At 53.5% G+C, this 20013-nt stretch overlaps 1 protein-coding gene across 13 annotated transcripts in view; it reads right to left on the reverse strand.

Moving 5' to 3' along the window:
• Positions 1-20013, reverse strand: part of ATXN7L1 (ataxin 7 like 1) — a 221921-nt gene that overhangs the window by 38253 nt on the left and 163655 nt on the right. For 8 of the 13 annotated variants that reach the window (XM_070617140.1, XM_008541656.2, XM_070617143.1 and 5 more), the window contains one exon: positions 7598-7820. In XM_070617140.1, coding sequence (XP_070473241.1) covers positions 7598-7820 — 223 coding nt within the window. Of the gene's footprint in view, positions 1-7597; positions 7821-16867; positions 17984-20013 lie in introns of those variants that run through there. The other 5 variants (XM_070617144.1, XM_070617147.1, XM_008541657.2 and 2 more) reach the window with 4 other exon arrangements.

Genomic DNA, 20013 nt, shown 5'->3' on the forward strand with positions numbered 1-20013 from the left:
TCCACCTGCTGAGACGGACCCCTTTCTGCACCATCAGCTCAGGCCTCGTCCTCATCGCTCGCCCGAACCCTGAGGAACATCCCCACCGCCAGGATTCCCATCCCAGCCTCTTTCTGTGCTTGAATCCATCTCCACTCAGCCACCACTGTACGTGTGAGCCCCCACCCCACTGCTTAAACGGCTCTGTACTGCACAGCATGCCAAGTCCGACCTCACAGCCTGGCCCACCCACAGCTCCTGCCCCAACAGCCTCTCAGGCTCTCACCCTGGCTGTTCCTTCCTAGGTATTTCTGTCACACTTATCTCGCCAAAGGGCAAGGTTTCAGTTCCATATCTATGTGGTCTGACCAGACCGTGAGCCACCGAGGAGAGGGACCTTGACCGAGTGTATATGTCACACCAGAGATATCCCAGAGACATACACATTGTTCGGCACTTAGGAAGGGCTCAATAAATGTTTGATGAATGAATTAATGTTCTCAGTGAAGGTTAAGTCACAGAACAGAGAAAAGCAAACCAGCTCTCCCCTAGAAGAAACGCTTTCGATAAGGACCAGCCTGCATGTTCTCTTCTCCTGGTAGAGGGGCCAGAGCGAGGACAAAGGTGAGTGTGAGGGACTTGCTGACCCCCATCCCTTACTCCTCTCATGCTCCCTTGACGCTCCCACAGTGAGCACCCACCACGCGCTGGGGCAGTAGGCTACGCGCCCGGAAGATGGTGTTTAATCCCCACCCCCAGTTTATAGACGAGGAAGCCGAGCCCAGCGCATTCACTCCGCAAAGCAAAGGGCAGGCAGCTCCAAGGGCAGTGCTCCTGACCACAGCCCTGGAAGTGAGAGGGCCAAGGATCGAGTCCCACCTGCGCCACCGGCCAGTGCGTGTGCGATCTCGGGCCAGTCACTCCACCCGCGTGGGTCTCTGTTTCCCCATCTTATCACTGAGTAGACTTGAGGCTCAAAAGGGCTTGGGGCTACGAAAGCATCTAGGAATTACAATGGGCTGTGCAAATATGAAAGACCATGGCTACTCATCTTCTTGGCTCCTGCTCCCTCTCTCCGTCATGCCCTGTTTTCCTTCCCCAGCTGTCCCTGCCTATGTTTTCCCTCCCTACTCTAGTCTCCATTTCTGAGCGCTTCTGTGACTTGACAAGGTCCGGTGAGCTTGCAACCAAGGAGCTGTCCATTGTCCTTACCTTGATTATCGGAAAACCCAGTGAGCACACAGCACTTCGATGTCTAAATTCCCGATGCCTCCTGGTCCTGGAAGGGACAGCATCCCCTGGATGCTCGAATATTCCGGCCGTCCACTGCCCATCCTCTTACCTACCAGCCCTTTCTACTCTTTCCCTCTGCGGCTTCTCCCATAACCCCTGTCTACTTCCTCTCTCCACCCACCTTTCCTCCTCTCATCCTCCTCCCCACACCTCCCTCAACACCCAAACCTGCACCACCGGGGCAAACACTGGCCTCAGCAGGTCCCCCTCCTCTCCCGGGTGATGGGCTGGATTTGTAAGAAGGGAACCCAGGAAGCCACTTCTGTGGGGCCACACCAATGCCTCTCCTCTCTTTGGGACTCGGGTGTTGCTCCTGAGCACGCAGGGGCTGGGGAGTGGCCGCACTGGACTCACTCCTCTTTAATTGCAAAGAAAATATCTTTCCCTTCTTGCGAGAGCACAGGGTGTCTTTCCTTCCTACCATCAGGACCACAGCCCTAACTCTAATAACTGTAACAGGGAAAAATAATTCCCTGCTGGGAACTGGCACTCGGCTTCTCCTCAAGAGCTCAAAAGATCTTTATTTACACCCCTTGTTTCCTTTAGCATCAGAAAACTCTGTGAGGAGGGGGAAAGAGCGTTCCATTTCACAGACTCCTTCATTCGTTCACTCATCACACATTCATTTACGAAATATGCGCTGGGTGCCGGATGCCATGCAAAACCATGGGGACACCGAGGAACTCAAGGCGCAGCCAGGGGTGGGGAGGAGAAGGGAGCAGATAAGCACAGTATATGACGGTAGCTCTCAGGGTGGTACCTTGAGGGTTAATGGGAGCTGAGAGGAAGGAGCATCTCAGTCTGTATCAAAGTCCAGGAAGGCTTCCTGGAGGAAGTGACGCTCATGTGGACACTTTAAGCACGTGCAGGGACAGGCAGGGAGGCTGCTCCCGGGAAGAGAAACAGCACGTGTCAACACATGGAGGCACGTGTGAGGAGCTACGAATACACGGGGACGCCTGGAAGACGGGATGAAGGGGATAAGATATTGGCAGGAGCAGGGGAACAAGTGGGAAACGCCAGCTCGCATATCCACCTCCAAAGGGGCTAAATTCTGCTCTGTAGGCCAACAAGTGAAGGCCACCGAAGGCTTCTGAGCAGGGCAGGGCGCACAGCACCAGGGTGGGGGCGCAGAGCGGGGGGCGGATGGGCGGAAGGGCAGGGCGAGGGGCGAGGACACCAGGCGGAGGATTCCTCCCGCTGAGGAATCGGGGTCACCCAGGGGATCTGCAGCACTTGGCACCTCGAACACTTCCCAGCACGAGCAGAAGCCGCGTGATGACTCCCTGGTCCCTCAGGGAGCCATCGTTACTGAGCTGTGGTCCTGCCCTGGTCCGTGCTGACACCAGGAAGTGATGAGCAAGCCTTGTGCCTCCCAAGGCGCTGGGCCAGGGCGTCCTCGTCATCATTTCCTCTCCGTAAAGCGGGGGAGGGGGAAGGCTTCCAGAGCACTTCCACCCCCAGACCCGCCCACACACGAGGAGGACACGCCTCCCACTGGAAGAGGGCCCCCCCCAACCCCCACGTGTTTGGTCGGGCACATGCAGGGGGCCAGGGAGCCTGCTGACTTTTCTTTTGCTCTGGCTCATTTTCCTTCTGGAGCAGCAGGCTCGTCTCCTGCATTTTTAATAGCTGAGCATATTTAGCAGTCAGCACACACGTGTGGGTTGATAAGGCCCAAAGAGAAGGCAGCGGGCCCTCCCTGCCGGGGAGGACGGCCCCTCCCTGCGCCTGCCCACGGCAGTGGGTTTTCGGGTCTGAGTTCCCCCATCAGCTCACCTCCTGGACCAGGGCAGCCAAAAGGCCAGCAGGTGGGAAAGTCAGCCTGGCTGGCTCGGCCCCCAGGCAGGGGGCTGCTCCCCCGCTGAGCAGGGACTCTGAAGTCAAGTCTGAGATGCTTGTCTGAGCTCAAAACAGCCAGTCATCCTTCCCTCTTGACTTCCACCTGGGGACAGAACCTTCTTGCCCACTCCTCCGCCTTTACGGGCTCCAAGGACGTCAGGCAGGGTATCCTCTGGCCTCTGGCTCCCCCAGGGATGGTCCCTACCCTCAGGACAATGACCCAGGGAAGCGGGGGTGAAAGCACGGGTGCTGGGTGAGCTGCGAGCACTGCCAGGCACCTCTGCAGGGCACAAACCTGGCCCCACGGGGATGCTGTCTCCGGTTCCCCCTTTCTCCTAATGCAGAGTCATTTTTTTACCTCCCCAGCCACAGAAGGGAGAAGACAAGAAACCCACAGACCACTGAACCCGTGTGAGACGCCAGGAGGGCACCTGAGCCCAGGAGGGTGCTTTGTTGTTTTACCTGGGCATCTGAGCTACTTGGGAAAGAGCGCCCCGGACCTGTTGTCTAATCTAATCTAAAGGCCACGGCCATCGCCCGCAGGCGAGCCCTACGCTTTCTTGGCCTTCAGGGGCTGATACAGAGCTGCTGTGGTGTGGGGGGCTGGGCCTCTTCAAGGCCCTACTGGGTCCTGCGGGTCTGTCCCCACCACACACCCGGCCTCGGAATTTAGCAGCTCCTGTTGGGGGCATAACATCAGAGATGTGAGGAGCCACCGTAACACGCCTGTGAGTCAAAAAGCCGGAGGGACCCCGCAGGGCAGGGGGCCGACGTGTCCAGATCTGTGCTGTCTGATGCAGGAGCCACCAGCCACTGTGGCGATCAAGCACTTAAAATGTGGCTGAGGAAGTGCATTTCAAATTTTACTTAATTTTAATTCATTAAAATTTAAAAACAGCTACCTGATTCAGTCATTAGAAAAACGCAGTTATCAGAAAAGTAATATGGGAACAACTTGGATATGTGAGTCTATGTTACGGCTGCTAATTTTTTATGAAATCTAAATACGGATCAAGTGTTTCCAATGACAATCTAGTGTCCAAATTGAGACGTGCCATAAGTGGAAAACACACAGGACTTTGAAGACTCAGCAAGAAAAAAAAAATAAGAACGTAAACTATCTCACTGATTACACGTTGACATGACAATACTGTGGTTACATTAGGTTAAATAAAACATTGTTAAAAATTAATTTCACTCGTTTCTTTTCACTTTTTTCAATGTGGCTACTAGAAAATTTCAGATTGCATGCATGGCGCCTGTTATATATCTGCTGGACGGCACCAGTCTACACAATTCGAGGATAAAACCTTCGAGAAGAGGGTGGCCCATGGGATGGGTAGTGAGGCACAGAGAGGACTGGGGCCAGGAAAGAAGGGACGGGCTGTTGTGGAAAGAACACTTGTCTTAGCAGTCTTGGCTCCCTCTGGCCCTTTCTGCCCTTTTCTTGAGGACCAGTCACCAGCTGTCCAGGCCGGGACCCCAGACCTCATCCCACGCTCTCCCCGTGTACTGCATGCCTTACGTGCACCCAGCCCCGAGGGCTGTGGCACTGTCCTCCTGCCTTTCACTCCCACCTGGCCCCTTGGCATGTGCCTGCAACCGCCGCCTGGGTCCAGGCTGTCACCACACCTTGCCCACATCACACAAAAGTGTCTCCACTCTTCTCGCTCTTCCTGAGGGCCCCTCAACCCCTCCTTTCTCCTGCTGTCAGGGTGAGCTCGCTACCACGGAAATCTGCTCCTCTCACAGTGCCACGCAGCCTTTGGGGGGAAGCGCGAATTTCTGAACGTGGCACAGACAGTGGAACTTCAGGGTCACCCCCCTACCCAGCTTCATCTCCTGCCTCTCCCCACATGAACTACTTCTGCACGTTCTGTTACCTTTGCCTGGGACACCCTTCCCACTTTCTTAAAGAAAGTCTCTTGATTGTGGTACAATATATATAACGTAACATTTACCATTCTCATCTGGTTTTCTTGGTCTAGCTTAGTCTTACTTATCCTGCAAATTCAGTGCCAAGTGTGACTTCTTATGAAAAACCGTTTGGGTGCTCAGCCTGGGTTAGGCGCCCTTCTTCTGTGCTCTAATATCTTAGCTCTTATCACATCGTACTCTGTGTCAGCTTATGTCTCTTTTTACAGACTCCCTAAGACAGTGTCTGTGTCTTATTTAACTTTGCATCCCCAGGGCTGCAGTGTACAGTTGTACAGGTTATGCACTGCACTAGGATGTCTGGTTGAGGATGAAAACCACTAGCCAACTGTGCACTCTGGTACAGAGCTGTATCTAGGACTTTTTCTAACTTGCACCAAGGTGCCGTAGGTGACATCGGTGGGCCCTGTACATCCTTGGGGCTTGTTATAGAGTTGGCACACAGTATTACAACAGGTGTTCATTAAGTGTCACATTGAGTAAGGACAGATGGATGTTCTGGGCAAACGTGGGGGGGAGACACGGTGGGGAAGCTGGAGTGACGGGATGGTACTGGGTGACCATGATTGGATCAGTGCCGGATTGCAGACATTCCCTTGTTTTGGGCGAGGGGCCTAACTCAATTCAGGAGGCAATGAGGAACTTTTGAGAATTTTTAAGAGGTTTGTGATTTAGAACCAAAAAATATTCAGGCTTGAAAAAAAGACTCAGAGAAGTTAAGTGACTTGCTCAAGGTCACACAGAAAGCTGGTGGTGGAGCCGGGACCTGAGCTGGCTTTTCTGGCCCCATGCTCAGTGCTCGTTCTTCCTCATGGCTCTCTGGGGGAGCCGCCCGGCACTGCGGCTGAGCCAGTGGAACCCCCAGGCCGAACCGTCCCAGCCTTCCCCACCGCGCGTTCTCTGTAGCTCATTTCTGGACTCAGAATGAACGACCGTTTCCTTTTCCATTTTCAACTTCAGTCTGGGTCCGAAGAGCTGTTTCTCTTCCTTTTCCAGAGGTTGGACTTCTCGACCTTTACCCCGGTGGCAGGAGCTCTGTCCTTGGGCGCACACGAGAATCACACCGATAACCTTATCATCAAATATTTATCGAAGCGTTCTCGGCTCCAGACACTGTGCTGGCAGCTGTTATAAAAGTGAGCTGGCTGGATGCTCACGACAGTCCCGTGCGGCAGAGCTGTTATGAGCCCCTTTTACAGAGGAGGGAAACTGAGGCACAGCAAGATTGAGCATCTTGCCCAAAGTCCCCTGGCTGACATCTGCACACAGGCAGGGCTGCCCGAGCTTGTGCGCACATCGGGACGCCTGAGGCTGCCTCGGCAGACAACCCCGCAGGTGGCCTCCGAGGCCACTGACCTGGAGGAGACCCTGGAGCCACCAGCCGTCACCCTCAGCCTGCATCTTCCCTAACCAGCCCCGTCCTCCTGCAGGATGGACCCGAGATTCTAGCAATCAGAAGAGGACAAAGCCTGTCCCCCTGCAGGACAGTGACTCCCGGCCTTGATGTCGTGTCTAAATCTTCTCATTTTATCACAAGGGGCTCTTTAATTGATCTGGCACCACCAGCTCCTTACAGGGTCATCCTAACCTCCAGCGTGCAGTGACAAACCAACTGATGGATGATTTTAGTCCACAGCTTTCCTAAGTACGAGCTTAAGTGCAATCAACTATCATTACGTCCCAGAACACTTTTTCCCTTTAAAGACGTAAATGAGATGGACCCTACAGTCATTCCTCGTCTGCCTGCCCGAGGCCTGAAAATAAGGCTAGAGGCGCTGTAAGAAGCCAGGCCTCAAGTGGTCCAGGGTGGGTCCGGCGGCGCTGGAAGACGCTCATCTTCTGCCTCCTGTCCTCTTTTTCAGTTTGCTTTCCTATCTGTCCATTCCACGGGTAACCTTTCCTGACTTTTTGGTAAAGACTGAGATAAAAAAAAATGAATGAAAAGCCTCTGATTTTTCACAGCCCCCTGCAAGCAGCAATCTCCCACCCCATCAAAGGGGTGACACTCTCTGCGTATTTCCTGTCTTCCCTCTGTGGTCAGCTCCCAATTACCCGCCTCTGCTGGCAGCTATTCTGTGGAGCGGAGCCCCAGCTGGTCCTGGCGGGGGGGGGCACTGTGGGGGGCCTGCCTCCCGGGGCCACGCTCCCCGCTGGGCCGCGCTCCCCGCTGGGCCGTGCTCCCCGCTGGGCAGCCAGTCTGTGCTTCTGATTATTCACACGGAGGCTTCTCTTCACTGGGGCGGAAAATTGAGAGGTGACCATCTAAGTGAGGACTATTTCCCTGTTACCCCGTTCTCAGACACAACGCAGCTCAGCTCTCAGGAGCAGAAAAAAGTCCCCTGCCAGGCATATTTCAGTTCCCGCGTTCCCCCCGCGTTTGGGTTTCTCATCCCATCATACTGGTTTTTCTGTCCCTTCCATCCTCACTTCCCCAAATTCCTAGACATGATGCCCAGGAACATAGTCAGAGGGTCGACACCGTTTCCCGCAGTGACAGGGACAAGCAATGAGCACAGACAGCTGCTGGCCGCCAGCACCCGACACTCACCATGGTTTGTCCCTTGATCCTTTCGCAGAAAAGACCGTGTGCTGTCTGCTGCTGGAGGTAAGTAGATTGTCTTTGGGCGTTTTGAATGGCTTTGAGATGCTGCTGGCAGAGTTATGGCCGCTGAGACAGGCCTTTGTTTTCACCTGGACCAGGGACGTCCTGGAGTTGGAGGGCGGAGATGCTGGAGAGGGAGACGGCCTGCACATTGAACCGTGTCTTCTCTCTACAGAGGGAGAAAGAAGAGAGCTCAGCCCGTCCCCTGCAGCAAGTGAGTCTCTCACACACTCGTGCACACTCACATTCACAACAGGCGGAGAGAAAAGCGCTCATCTTGCGATGTCGGCCTCCCGGAAGCCTCGGTTCCGACCACCGTCAGTCTGGACCTCTGCTCCTATCCCATCAACCCGCAGCAATTACATCCTGGATTTCGGCATCAGACGGTATGCTAAACTGACGCCAAGGTTCTCATGGGATGCATTCACCAGGCTATCCTTCTGTAAAACCCTCTACAGGACTAGCATAGGGACGCCAGGTGTCACCTGAACACAGCGGGATAACCACAGAGCCAAAGGGGTCCCCAGACAGCGACTCAGAGGCCACGAGGTCCCTCAGGCCACTGGGTAGGGCAGGACTGTCAAGAGAACAGACGGGAAATTCTTGAACCTGACCTCCAGCAGGAGCCCTAAGGTCAGAGGGCTGAAGGAAAGCGTCTTTGAGAGCCAAAAAGCAGTCCAGCATCTGTTCACATGCCACAGTGGCCTCTCCAGGGCTCACTGAGGTCCAGGACCACAGCTGCTGGGCCAGGACATGCAAGATGACATCAACCCTTGAAGCAGAATCCACAGATGTGGGGCCTGGACCTGGGCAGGCAGGCAGGCTTCCTGAGGTCCTACAGAAAACACCAGTGCTCTGGGCAGACACGCCCCACCTGTTCACGCTCGGTCAGCCCTGTGGTCTCGACTCAACAGGCAGGATGAGGATGCTGACCAGGACAGCAGGTGCATGAATGAAGTTCTAGCGCACACCCACTAGGGTGATTCTTAACTCTTACAGGGTAGCAGATCCGCCCCCCAAGAAAAAAGGCACATTTACACATGCCCCAAAACTCTGCACACAGTTACAGGAAGGAATCCGAGACCCCAAAAGACAAAGGCTCGGTAATGCTCAGTCCCCTCTGACTCTCTCGTGCCTACTACAGGGCCCCATGGATAGTTAGTGCTGCATTAACATACGTGGAATAAATAAATGGAATGATCACCCACGTCCTGATGGGAAGAACCAGAGGTCAGAATCTGGAAATCTCAACAGAATGGGATAATGACAGGTGGGAGGCAGAGACGCAGACCACTTTCTCCTTCCACCCCTCAAGACGAGTCTCGGGCATTTCTCATTGTGAGAGATTTCCGGCTGCTAATCCCCATCCCCGGACCCGGGAGAAGAAAGCCAGACTAACCCCGGCCACCCGGGATGGGACTTTGGGGTTTCTCTGGGCTTCCTCGTACTAACTGGCTGCCAGGTTGCATCAAAGCCGACTGACCCTAGTCCTCTGAGGAAGTGGGAACTGGGCGGGAAATGTGGATTCTGGAGGCCCCTCTGATGGTTGGGTACTCGTGCCTGACCTGTGTTCACAGGTTGTCTCCACGCAATAACTTTACTGGGTAATTTGTTTTCACTGAATCAGAGTAGACCTTGCACGACGCTCAGTTCCCAGAGCCATCCTATTGAAGGTTTGGGAACTAACAGCTAGTTCCAGGGCCTCTGTTTTGATGGAGTCGAGAGAACCCAGGGCTGGAGCCCAGGGGGTCTAGGCTCCGACTCCAGCCACAGCGCGTCCCTAGGCTGGCGGCCTGGAGCTCCCCACCTCGGCCGTCTCAGTTCGCACATCTTCCTCTGCAAAATGAAGCGGGTCCCCAGATGGCTGCCCAGGCCTCTTTCCGCTCCATTATCATAAAGATGAGGCATCCTGACACCTGCTCCTTCTCTGCTCACCCCTCACCATTCCTGAACGGTACAGCAAGGATTACAGTGGAAGTGCTGGCATATTTCACTCGGGCAGGATCCTCCTTGGAGGAACTCATCCTTTATAAAAGTGTCCTGGCCTTTGCAAACCCGTCACACAGGCAGGAAGCAGCCAGGCGTCTCCACCCTCCTCACGGCTGACCGGCCAAGGAAGACCCAGAGAGGGGAGGTGACGTGCCAAGGTCAGGGCCAATGGCTACGCGAGGAATGGGGCCTCCGGGTCGTGCACAGGGGCCTAGCCGCTTCTCAGGAAGGCAGGAAATGGGGTGTCCTGTGACCAAGATTTGAAGCCAGGAAATTAGGAAGTGCAGGACTTATAGCCACTGGAGGTTAGAAGTGCCTCGCAAGTCAGCTCGCCCATCTCTTTGCCGGTGGGCGAGGTTATCAGTTAGAAGGGTTATCAGTTATCAGCCTGCAGGGCAGAGGGCAATGCTCAGACAGCAGCAGTCTTCTCCCTTCAAATCCTTACTTCCTCCTGCCCTTCAGAAATGTCTTGCTTAGCAATTTCTTTTTTGGCAGAGGTTTCCAAAACTAAAATAAGACTTTGCTTTGTGCCACTACTGTTTGGATTTTTCTGCAGCCTTCATTCACTCCCGTGCTATCATCACTCGCTCAAGCTGGCAGAGGGGGCGGGGGGAAGGCTGTGCAGAAATATTCCTCAGTTCCGGTGGGGAGAGAAGCCTGGGTAACGAAGGAAGAGGCATTTTATGGTGCTAAACTAAGGATTCAAAATGATACAAGTAAACAAAGATAAACCACAAGGAAGGGTGCCAAGAGGGCAAAAGGAACGGGCCAGAGCAGCGATTCTAAAGTCATCTTCCCAGAGAATTCTGGTTCGTGACCCTGCCAACACATTCGTTCTGCTGCTAAACTCAGAAAAAAATCACAGCAATGGATAAGCTTTTTTCTTGGTTTTATATTTTAGTTCCATAAATTCTTCTTAAATGACCAATTGAAGGAACAAGTTGCATAGGAGACAATCTTCATCAAAACTGGAAGAGAGCCCTTCACACTGAATTTTTTTTAATGGGTGATTTTGTATTGTAATAAACAGATGAAAGCAGTATTTCCTACTTGTGAAACCATTCCTTGTTGTTCAGACGGAATTAAATCCATCACTATTTCGCGGTATCCCACAAAGGGCTCTGGACTTCTGTCCCCTGAGCCAGGAGAATGAGCTTGCCAGCCACTGGTGCAGGCGAGAAAGGCTTGTAAGAATTCAAAGTGGAGGGCCGGCCCGGTGGCACAGCGGTTAAGTTTGCGCTCCGCTTCGGCAGCCTGGGGTTCGCAGGTTTGGATCCTGGGTGCTGACCTAGGCACTGCTTGTCAAGCCATGCCATAGTGGCATCTCTCATATAAAGTAGAGGAAGATGGGCATGGATGTTAGCTCAGGGCCAGTCTTCCTCAGCAAAAAAGAGGAGGATTGGTAGCAGATGTTAGCTCAGGGCTAATCTTCCTCAAAAAAAAAAAAAAGTAAAGAATTCAAAGTGGGGAACCCGTGTCAGAGCGATCAGAACCTCACCCAGGAGCTGAGCCTTTCTCTTCCCTCGGCTAAGCTTTTGAAAATGGGTGGACCTGATGCCCTGGGCAGGGCAGCATGAACAGATTTTTAGAAAGATCCAATTCCTACTCAACCTATGTTTCTCTGGTCTGTGAAGCCCCGCCTGTGGATAACCTGCGCGGTTCTGTCTTTTGGCAGAGAGGTGGGTGGGCTGGTGATAGGAGAAGTCAGGGTCTAGGTTTGTTGGAGGCAGATGTGGCCATGCAGGTGGAACGCCTCCGGCTACGCGCTCCAGATTCACAGCACAATCATTCGGATACAAGCCCTCACCGACTTTAGGCTTCCTCATTTTTCCTCTTTTGGTCAAAGGACTGCGTTAGGTAGATCCTGTAATTATTCTAATTCCATTTGCTCGGCCCAGAAAGAGTCGACAGAACATTGCAGTTTTTTAATCACTATTTAAACTATTTTAAGGGCTGAAGCAATTTTAGAGAAAAGGACTTTCCTTCCACATTTTCTCATTCTTTGTTAATGTACAAGAAGCACTAACAAGCTGTAATCAATTGATACTCTTTTTCACCATTATTCTATTTATGCATTTCTAATTCCCACATACTGGTCATTTTAAGCGGTTACGTAATATTCTCTTTGATATGCCGTAAATTATTTAGCTACTCTCTTACTATATACTTACTGTCTGACTTTTCAAAAATTTTTTTACAAGTTATTAAAAAAGCGATTTAGAATTATTTCTTTGAGGTACAGTTCCCAAAACGAAAGTCTGCAATAGTCTATAGTTCTCAGAACACTTTCTTTCCAGACTATGTGGCAGAAAGACCAAACCAATCTCTTCTGCTCATGTTGAATGTGAGGGCCACTTACCGACTAAAGGGAAAACACAAAATCAGTCAGAAACGTGTGCAGGGTTCCGTGTCGACTGCATCAACAACAACCTCAGTGTCGGGTCTCACTCCTTCTGTCCTTTGGCCAACAGTAATAACAGTTTATCAAGACTTTCCTACGCGCCAGGCATTCTACGCAACACTTCATTTATCTTGCAGCATTTAATTCTTACCACACCCAGAGAGGTATAATCATCATCTCTATTCTACAGGTGAAGAAACTGAGGTTCAGAGATGCTCACGGTCATGGAGCTACGAAATATCAGATCTGGGGATGTCTTCAGAGCCTGTGGTCTTACTCCAAGCTCTACCACCTTGAAATCTCGGAAGATGGTCCACGGGACATGGGGAGCCTGGAAGATCCCCCTGCCCCCCCATGTACAGGCATTCCAGCAGGGCACCTGACTCCCCCAGGGAGAGGACAGAAACACCTTTTAGGTGTTTGAGCAGCTTTTAGGTACCAATCAGCAGCCCCATGCCACAGCCTGAGACCTCAACCCCAAAGAGCTGGGTACCCCAGGACCAAAGACATGAAAAACCAAATCCTTTTACGTTTTTGCGTTTCCACCACGGGAAGTCAGACCATGCCTCAGCAGCTGGCTGTTCTGAGACCAGCTGCTCCACCACACACGCCTTCACTGTCCGGGGGTGACCCCATGGCACGATCCCAGAGACCAGACAAGCAGGGGGCTTGCACACATTCGCTCTCGGCATTCTAAAATCTCTGTCAGTGGTGGGGAGCCCTGGTGTCTCCAGAGGCCTCGCCCCTTGCTCTCTGCAGGGCAAATCCAGTAGGTTCTCAGGCGATTCCATTTCAGTAAAAATTCGGAACCCTCCTCCTCCCTCCCTGTGCTTGTTCGCTGAGATATTTTCATACTCACAGCATCAATGTCCTGCATGTAAAACCTCCACACAGACTCCTCAGGAATGGCTGGGCTGGCCACCAACGCCCAAGGGGGCTCCCTGTGCCAGTTTTAGAAAGCTCTTGTTGGGAATTTTCCAATATGGGTTTGAAGGGACCGATCCCCCCCCAGCAGCCTCCCAGTGCCACGGTCACTGAGGCCCGCCACGGTGGTGGCAGTGCACTGGGACCTCAGCTGGCACCTGTCTTTCTCAGTTGACAATGCTGGGTCTCAGGCCCCACGTCCAAGGACAGGTGCCTGGCAATTCAATAGCCAGGTTCTGATTTATGGGCGGATTCTCTCCGCTTTAGTAGCTGCAGTCAGGACGTTCTCCCTAAAGGACAACAAGGGACCTGCCTCCGAAAGTAGACTGGGGCTGGAGGGTGAGGGCAGAGCGCAGACCTCGGCGCGGGAGCCACGCAGGAACCACGTGAGCTGTGTCGTGTGACCACTTGGGGAGGAAGGCGTTCCCCCAGTTTACAGCTGTGGAAACTGAGGCAGACTAGACTGCCTTTGAGAAACGTGTCTGAAGCCACAAGGCTATTCAGTGGAGGAGCCGGGCCTAGAATCTGAGCCTGCGGTCTCGTTTGCCACGACTGCCGTTTGACACTAAAGCTAGTAACCTGGTGGTTGGAGGAGGGATACCCAATCAGCCCTTCTCAGCAGGGGAGGAAATGAAGATGCTGGAAAGTGAAGAGAGGATGGCAGGCAATGGTGGCAGGAGGGCCGGGCCCTGTAGATCCTGAGCCAGGAGGCTTGGGAGCTCCTCTGGGGCACCCACTCCCTCCTCAGGCCAGAGACCTTCTTTAAAAGGTACTAGGGTCTGAGTGGCTGGGGCGGTGTTCCTTAAAGCACGGCTGCTGGTCACCAGTGAGGTCACACTAGGTCGTCTTTACCCGCTTCACGTCCTACCCACTGCCGGTCACATGCGCTGCCTGGGCACTCTGGCAAATGCCAGTGTGAGCTGTTGGCCTCCGTGCTCATTGAACTCAGTTGTCAGATCCCTCCAGGCTGCTGGGCTGGCTTCTCCGGCCTCTGGTCACTCTGCGCCCATCCATTCCGTCAGGAAGAGAAGCCGCATGCCTCGAGGGCCACGACCTGTCAGGCACTGTGCAAGTTGCTTATACACCGACTAGCTCTAGGAACCCACCCCACACCCCACAAGGTGATACTGCTAGCCTCTTTGTTATCAATGGGGAAACTAAGCTCAGCAAGACGAGGAAACAAGACCAAGGTCACGCAGACCTTGGCCGTTGGGAGGAGAGCCCAGGCCTGCCTGGCCCTGGTGCCAACGCCCTTCCCACCAGGCCACCCTGCTGGGATGCCCTCTGCTCTCTACACTTCAGCGACACAACTTCTCCGACGAGTCCTGACAAAGCATTTCTCATGTTCTGAGCTGGCCCGGGACGCAGCCCTGCAGATAGATAACTTGGGATCCGCCTTCCCTCTCCCCTCGGTGGCATTCCCCCTCCCACAGCTCTTCTCTTGGTTATCATACGAAAGGAGCAAACTTCTGGCATCACCCCTGCTGGGCAGGATTTGGGCAGTCCCAGGGGCTTTCCAGGGCCCTGAGACATTTCCACCAGCCCCCAGGGGTGCCCTCACTAGACACTAACGCAGCTAAAAGAAAGAAACCACCGCAAAGCTAGACGGCGAGGAAATGAGAGCACGTACACACCACGGGGCACCTTCAGGGTTGACGTTTCTCTGGAGAGGGGGCCTGGCGATAATAACAGGAACCCAGATGCGTTCGCAGCCTTTGATCTGGGAATCTGGTGATTTCAGTCTGGAAAACAGACTCAAGGAAACATCCGCGCCCCACCCCCCAGAAAAGTTCAAAGATACTCTCAGGAGCACTGTTTACGGTAGTAAAAATACCACAGTCGACCTGAATGATCTCTAATAAAACGATCGAGAACGACAGGTATGAGGGTTGTCTCAATCTAAGAAAACGCGAAATAGCACACCCAAAGCCACGAGCAAATGAAGAATATCACAAATAACACGTAAAAGCTAATCATCACTTTATAAAACCATAAAACATTTGACACAGATATTATATACACGAATATACAACAGAGATTGATGAGGAAAAAGGAAGGATGTAGGATGGATTGCTTAATGGGCTCTGTTTTTGTTAGGTCATGTAAGTCCACACACAAAAAAGATAGCAACAGCATCACCACCATTAACACACCCCTAATGAGAGCGGGCAAAAGGGAGAAAATAGGTGCACGTACAGAGGGAGGAAGGAGAGAAACTTGTGTTAGAGTCGAACCTCCTTCACTCCTTCGTTTACTAATTTTTTAAGCATTTCCTTGGTATGCGCCATGTGCCAGGCACTAGGATGTAACGGTGGCGGCAGGATGGACACTGTCATCGCCAGAGCGTTCCCTGAGGGTGGGAGACACTCCCCAGATCCCAGGCCGGCCATCACTCCGTCACCCTGAGCGGCTGCCTGAAGGACCTGAGCCGGAGAACAGCCCAGCTGCTGGGAGAGACTCTGCCCGCAGCCAGGACCGCGATTCTCTCCATGGTACCAGGCCTTTTACAGCCCCAGCTGTGCCCGTGTGTCTGGAGCCTCACGGGAGCGGAGGGGTTGACAAAGAGTGCCACCTGCATGGCATTAACTTCTCCGTCAGTCTCCTCCCGCCACAACCACCCAACACACCCACTGCACAAACCGCACGGATTTAAACACAGGAGCCGACCCAGCTTCGGTGAAAACTGGAGGCTCCTAGCTTTAGGATAAGCTGTTAGCGTCTACCTTAAAACGGCACAGCCGACATCATTCCTGCCCCAGGGGCACCAAATGGACAGGTGCGGCGGCAGCTGGGAGCTGGGCAAGGTGGGGAGGCATGGGCTGGGGCATCTTTGGGGGGGGAGATACACTAACGGGGATTCCCTGTATCTAAAATGCCTGAACAGCTGGACTGAATCTTCCCAACACGGTCTTGAGGCAACACCAGTGGCCTTCACCTGGAGGCCTGGGGCTAAGTGCATAAAAAGGGCTGTCTGGTCACAGGCCTGCCCAGTCCACGCCTCAAGAGAGGGAGGATCCTGACGCATGAGGAGGAGACGGTGCCCAGGCCACACACACAACTCAGGGACCACGGGAGCAGCAGAGGGCTCCTCACTCCTGGGACAGTAGCACCAGAGTCCCCAAACCTGTATTTTTTAAAAGGTCCCAAGGTGATTCTCATGCTCCGCGTTAGCGTGGAGAGCCACTGGAAATGTGGACCAGACACTGCTGTCTGTGGACTCAGAAAGATCTGGGCTCAAATCTTAGCTGTCACTCATAAGCTCTGTGACCAGGGCAAATAACCCCCTAAGCCCTGGTTTCGGTACCTATAAAACGGGACCAGTGATGCCCACGTCAAAGGGCGACGAATGGGCAGGTGCCCCTGTAGCACGCTGAGGCCCCCATCTCGACACATGTCACACGTCGTAATTGCTGGTTTACTGGTCTGGGCGTCCTGTCGCTGGACGCACCTGCAGGGCAGGTGTCTTTTCACTCTTTCATCCCCGACATTTCCCCAGAGTCTTGCCCTAACGGGCACTCACCGTGTTCACTGTTGAAGGAACAGGTGTTGGGAGGGCTGGTGACCCGTGGCAGGTGGCCACCACAGTGCCGACTCACAGTGGGCACTTAAGACGAGTTCCACTGATACATGAAAATGTAGCTTTTTAACAAACACAAGCGGTAGCTTACCTAAGTGGAGAGTTCTCTGCCTTCTCCCTGCCCCTGAATTAAAAGTATTCCATTTCCAAGAATCCTACGGGAGCACATTGCTCAAGGAACCCAGGCTGAGTAAGGAGAGGTCCCCGCTGCCTGCTTTCTCTCTGTACCTCCAGTTCCCAGAGCACAGGGCCGGAGGCCCCTCCAGTAGAACGTGCAAAATCTCCAGTCACTGCAGAGCTCACAGCGCCGCTCAGAAGCACTCACCCCACAGGCTGTCGCGGTCCCGCGGCCGCCACTAATAACGGAACCATTTCTGTTCTCCTTGGAGTGGCAGTTGGCAGTGGCAAACAGGAAGTTGTCTTGAAACAGGGTGTGGTTGTGCCCTGTCAATATATGCGTACAGAGGCACACGCCTTTTTTCCCCTTCTCTAGCCTCCTTCTGTTTCCCTCTGCCCCCTTTCTTTAGGAGCAAAAGGTCTGAATCATTTCGGTGAAAACAAAGATTTTATATGACTTAAGGTCAACCACTGCCACCCTACAAACAACCACCTAGGGCAGAAAGGAGTCTAAAATATAGCAAGGTCTCTTTTGCCACCAGTAGTCACTCACTTGTGGCATGAGTGTGTGTGTGTCACCGTGCACGTGAGTGTGTGTGAGCTTTCCCCTTTATTTCTCCGTGGGTGCACACACGGGACCGAGGACCATCCACGGATCGGAGGGAGGGAAGCCCATAGGTCGCCAGTTTCAAGCAATTTTTAAAGTTTGGGTAAAAGAGGCTTGAAATATTTCTCAACACAAATTACATCTAAAAATGACAAAGGGGAATAAACTCCGAGGGGAGAAATGCACAGAGCGCTGTTGGAGCTGCACGTGAGTGCAGAGACGTGGGGGTGACAAGTCGGGGAGGTCCCTTCCAGCTGGCTCCCTGGTGCGATGAGAGGTGTGCTATAAAAATTTCCACTGCACTCCTACCAGGCCCTGAGGCTTGCGCCTCCAGAAGGATCGTCCAAAATAGACTGGTCCCTAACCCAGCCTCTCCTCCTCTGACCTCTTTTGGAGGCAGCCGCTCGCCCCACTCGGCAGGCAGGCACTGCAGCCCTGCCCAGGTCAGGGCCGGCCCACAGCCCGCCTGGGCTCCACCTCGGGCAGGCTGCACGCTCGGATGGTGGCCTGACAGCATGCTCGGCCCGCCTGCCAGCAGCTCTCCTCCGTGACCTGGGCCCAGCCCCGCGCCATCCTGGGCGGTACACGTGCCCTGCACTCACACTTACACATCCCGGGGAGACAGCCTTGCCGTTTGGATAAGGAGGCTGAGCCAGTGACACACCGGGCAACGCGACGCCGCGACCGTTTCCTGGCTCCTGGCTGAGGGCCCTGGCCAGTCAGAACGCACCACTTCCCCTTTAAGAGAGCACGCCCAGATGCGATTAGGGAAAGGCAGAAAGAAAAGCCCGGAACAGCCAGGGTTGTATCCCGAATTTGGCAGATGAACTTGGGTTTTCCTGAACCACACACGCAGAGCACGACCAGAGGCAGTGGACTCCTGAGAGGCTGGGCTGAGCAGTCACCGTTCAGGAAGGGCCGGGGGCTTCCTGCAGCCCCACAGCATGATGGCCACACTCAAGCTGCGTGGGCCCAGAGCCGCTGGCCGCCTGGGGCTGGTCCTGGGCAGCCCGCAGAAGCCTCAGGCCTTCCTGCTGCCCGTCCCCTCAGGGCCTGTCACCCCCGATGGGCAGAGTCCACCGCACCACCCAGCACCATGCTTGGGAGAGAACAGAGACATCATAAAGACTGAAAAATACTTCTGTGGGACATGTTAACTATTAAGTCAACAGGGAGTTTTCATTTGTTCTCGATATTTAGAAAGTTTATTCCCTGATCTTGGCAAGAGATAGTAGATTGTGTGTGTGTGGGGGGAGGCGTGGAATCCAATAAAAACAGTGGTTCAGAAAAGGGCACGTGTTGTAGGATTCCACTGATGTGAAATATCCAGACAGGTGAATCCACAGGGACAGGAAGGAGATTGGTGACTGCCAGGGGCTGGGGGAAACTGGAGTGGGGAGTCACTGCTTCACGGGTGGAGGGTCTCTTTTTGGGGTGATGAAAATGTTCTGGAACTACGGGCCGGTTGCACAATACTGTGAATGGACTCGGTACCACTGAAATGTATGCGTTAAAATGCTTCATTTTGTTATGCGAATTTCACCTCAGTTAAAACGAACGCAGCGGGAAAGCGTGCTTTGGGCAACTTCTTCTTCTACTAGGATGGCTCCTGTTTCATGCAACATTTCTTTATAAAATCTGACTGTTATCTGATAAATTAAGTTAACCCTGGCTAAGGAGTATATGGCTTTTAGTAAGGAAAAATAAAAACAGACCTTTAAGAGAAAAACTTTCCAGTACTCAGAAGTATGGGTCTTATGGAGAATTTCACACCGTGGGGAGGAGGACGGCGTCGTCACGAACCCTGCCACGTAAGCCCGTCTCAGGTGGGGACCATCCCTTCATCAGCTGAACAACGTAACCAAAGCCAGAGAGGGAGTCTCCGTGGGAGAGCTATTCAGGGTCCCTAGGTTCCTGGTTTCCCTTTCTTTGTCGCAGACTTTCTTCCCAGAATGAAGGAGAATGAATCCGTTTCTGGCTGGGAGGGGGCCGTGCCGGTTGGCAAAGCAGAAGTGGTTTTCACGGTTCCATTTCTTTGCAGTGGAGCCAGCGGGGGGGGGGGGGGGGGGGGGGGGGGGGGGGATGAGGGGGCGTGACCGGACCGCCCACCTGACCCAGCCCTCCTTTCCCTGGCATTTGCAGCTTTGGCGGGAAATAGTCTGCTCCTGACGGTAAGGCTGTGAGCCTTGTCCTCTAGACCCTAGGCCAGAGGGTCAAGGGCTCAGGGGCACACTTCCGCCCCCGCCCCGGGAGGAATGTCAAGAGGAGGGCCGCTGGATGTCGCAATACTTAGAAGGAACACAGATGAAAGGGCAGGCCCCATGGCCCGGGAGTCAGAGTCTTCCCAGAGACAAGTGTGAGCAGCTCTCCTACAGTCTGCCTGCTGAGGGCACCAGGACAACCGGGAGGACAGAGATGCGGACAGCTCCTGGGGGCCAGCTCTCCCAGGGCCGTCTGGCCCTTCTGGAGCTCCTTCCCCTGCCTCTTTCACCCTGTTCTCTCTCCTCACCTCAGGTGCCCAGAGAATAAGTAGGTGGCCTCAGTTCTCAGCAAGGAGGTGGCTTATGATAATAAGATGCAATACTTATACGACTCTAGGATCTGAGGAGCAGGACATTTGAATCTTCTTTCTAAATACAAAAATGGGCAGCCTCAACCCAATTAAAAAATGGGCAAAGGACTTGAACAGGCATTTCTCCAAAGAAGATACACATAAGGCCAACAAGCACATGAAAAGATGCTCAGCT

The sequence above is a fragment of the Equus przewalskii genome, chromosome 4, assembly GCF_037783145.1.
Source record: "Equus przewalskii isolate Varuska chromosome 4, EquPr2, whole genome shotgun sequence".
NCBI classification, from domain to species: domain Eukaryota; kingdom Metazoa; phylum Chordata; class Mammalia; order Perissodactyla; family Equidae; genus Equus; species Equus przewalskii.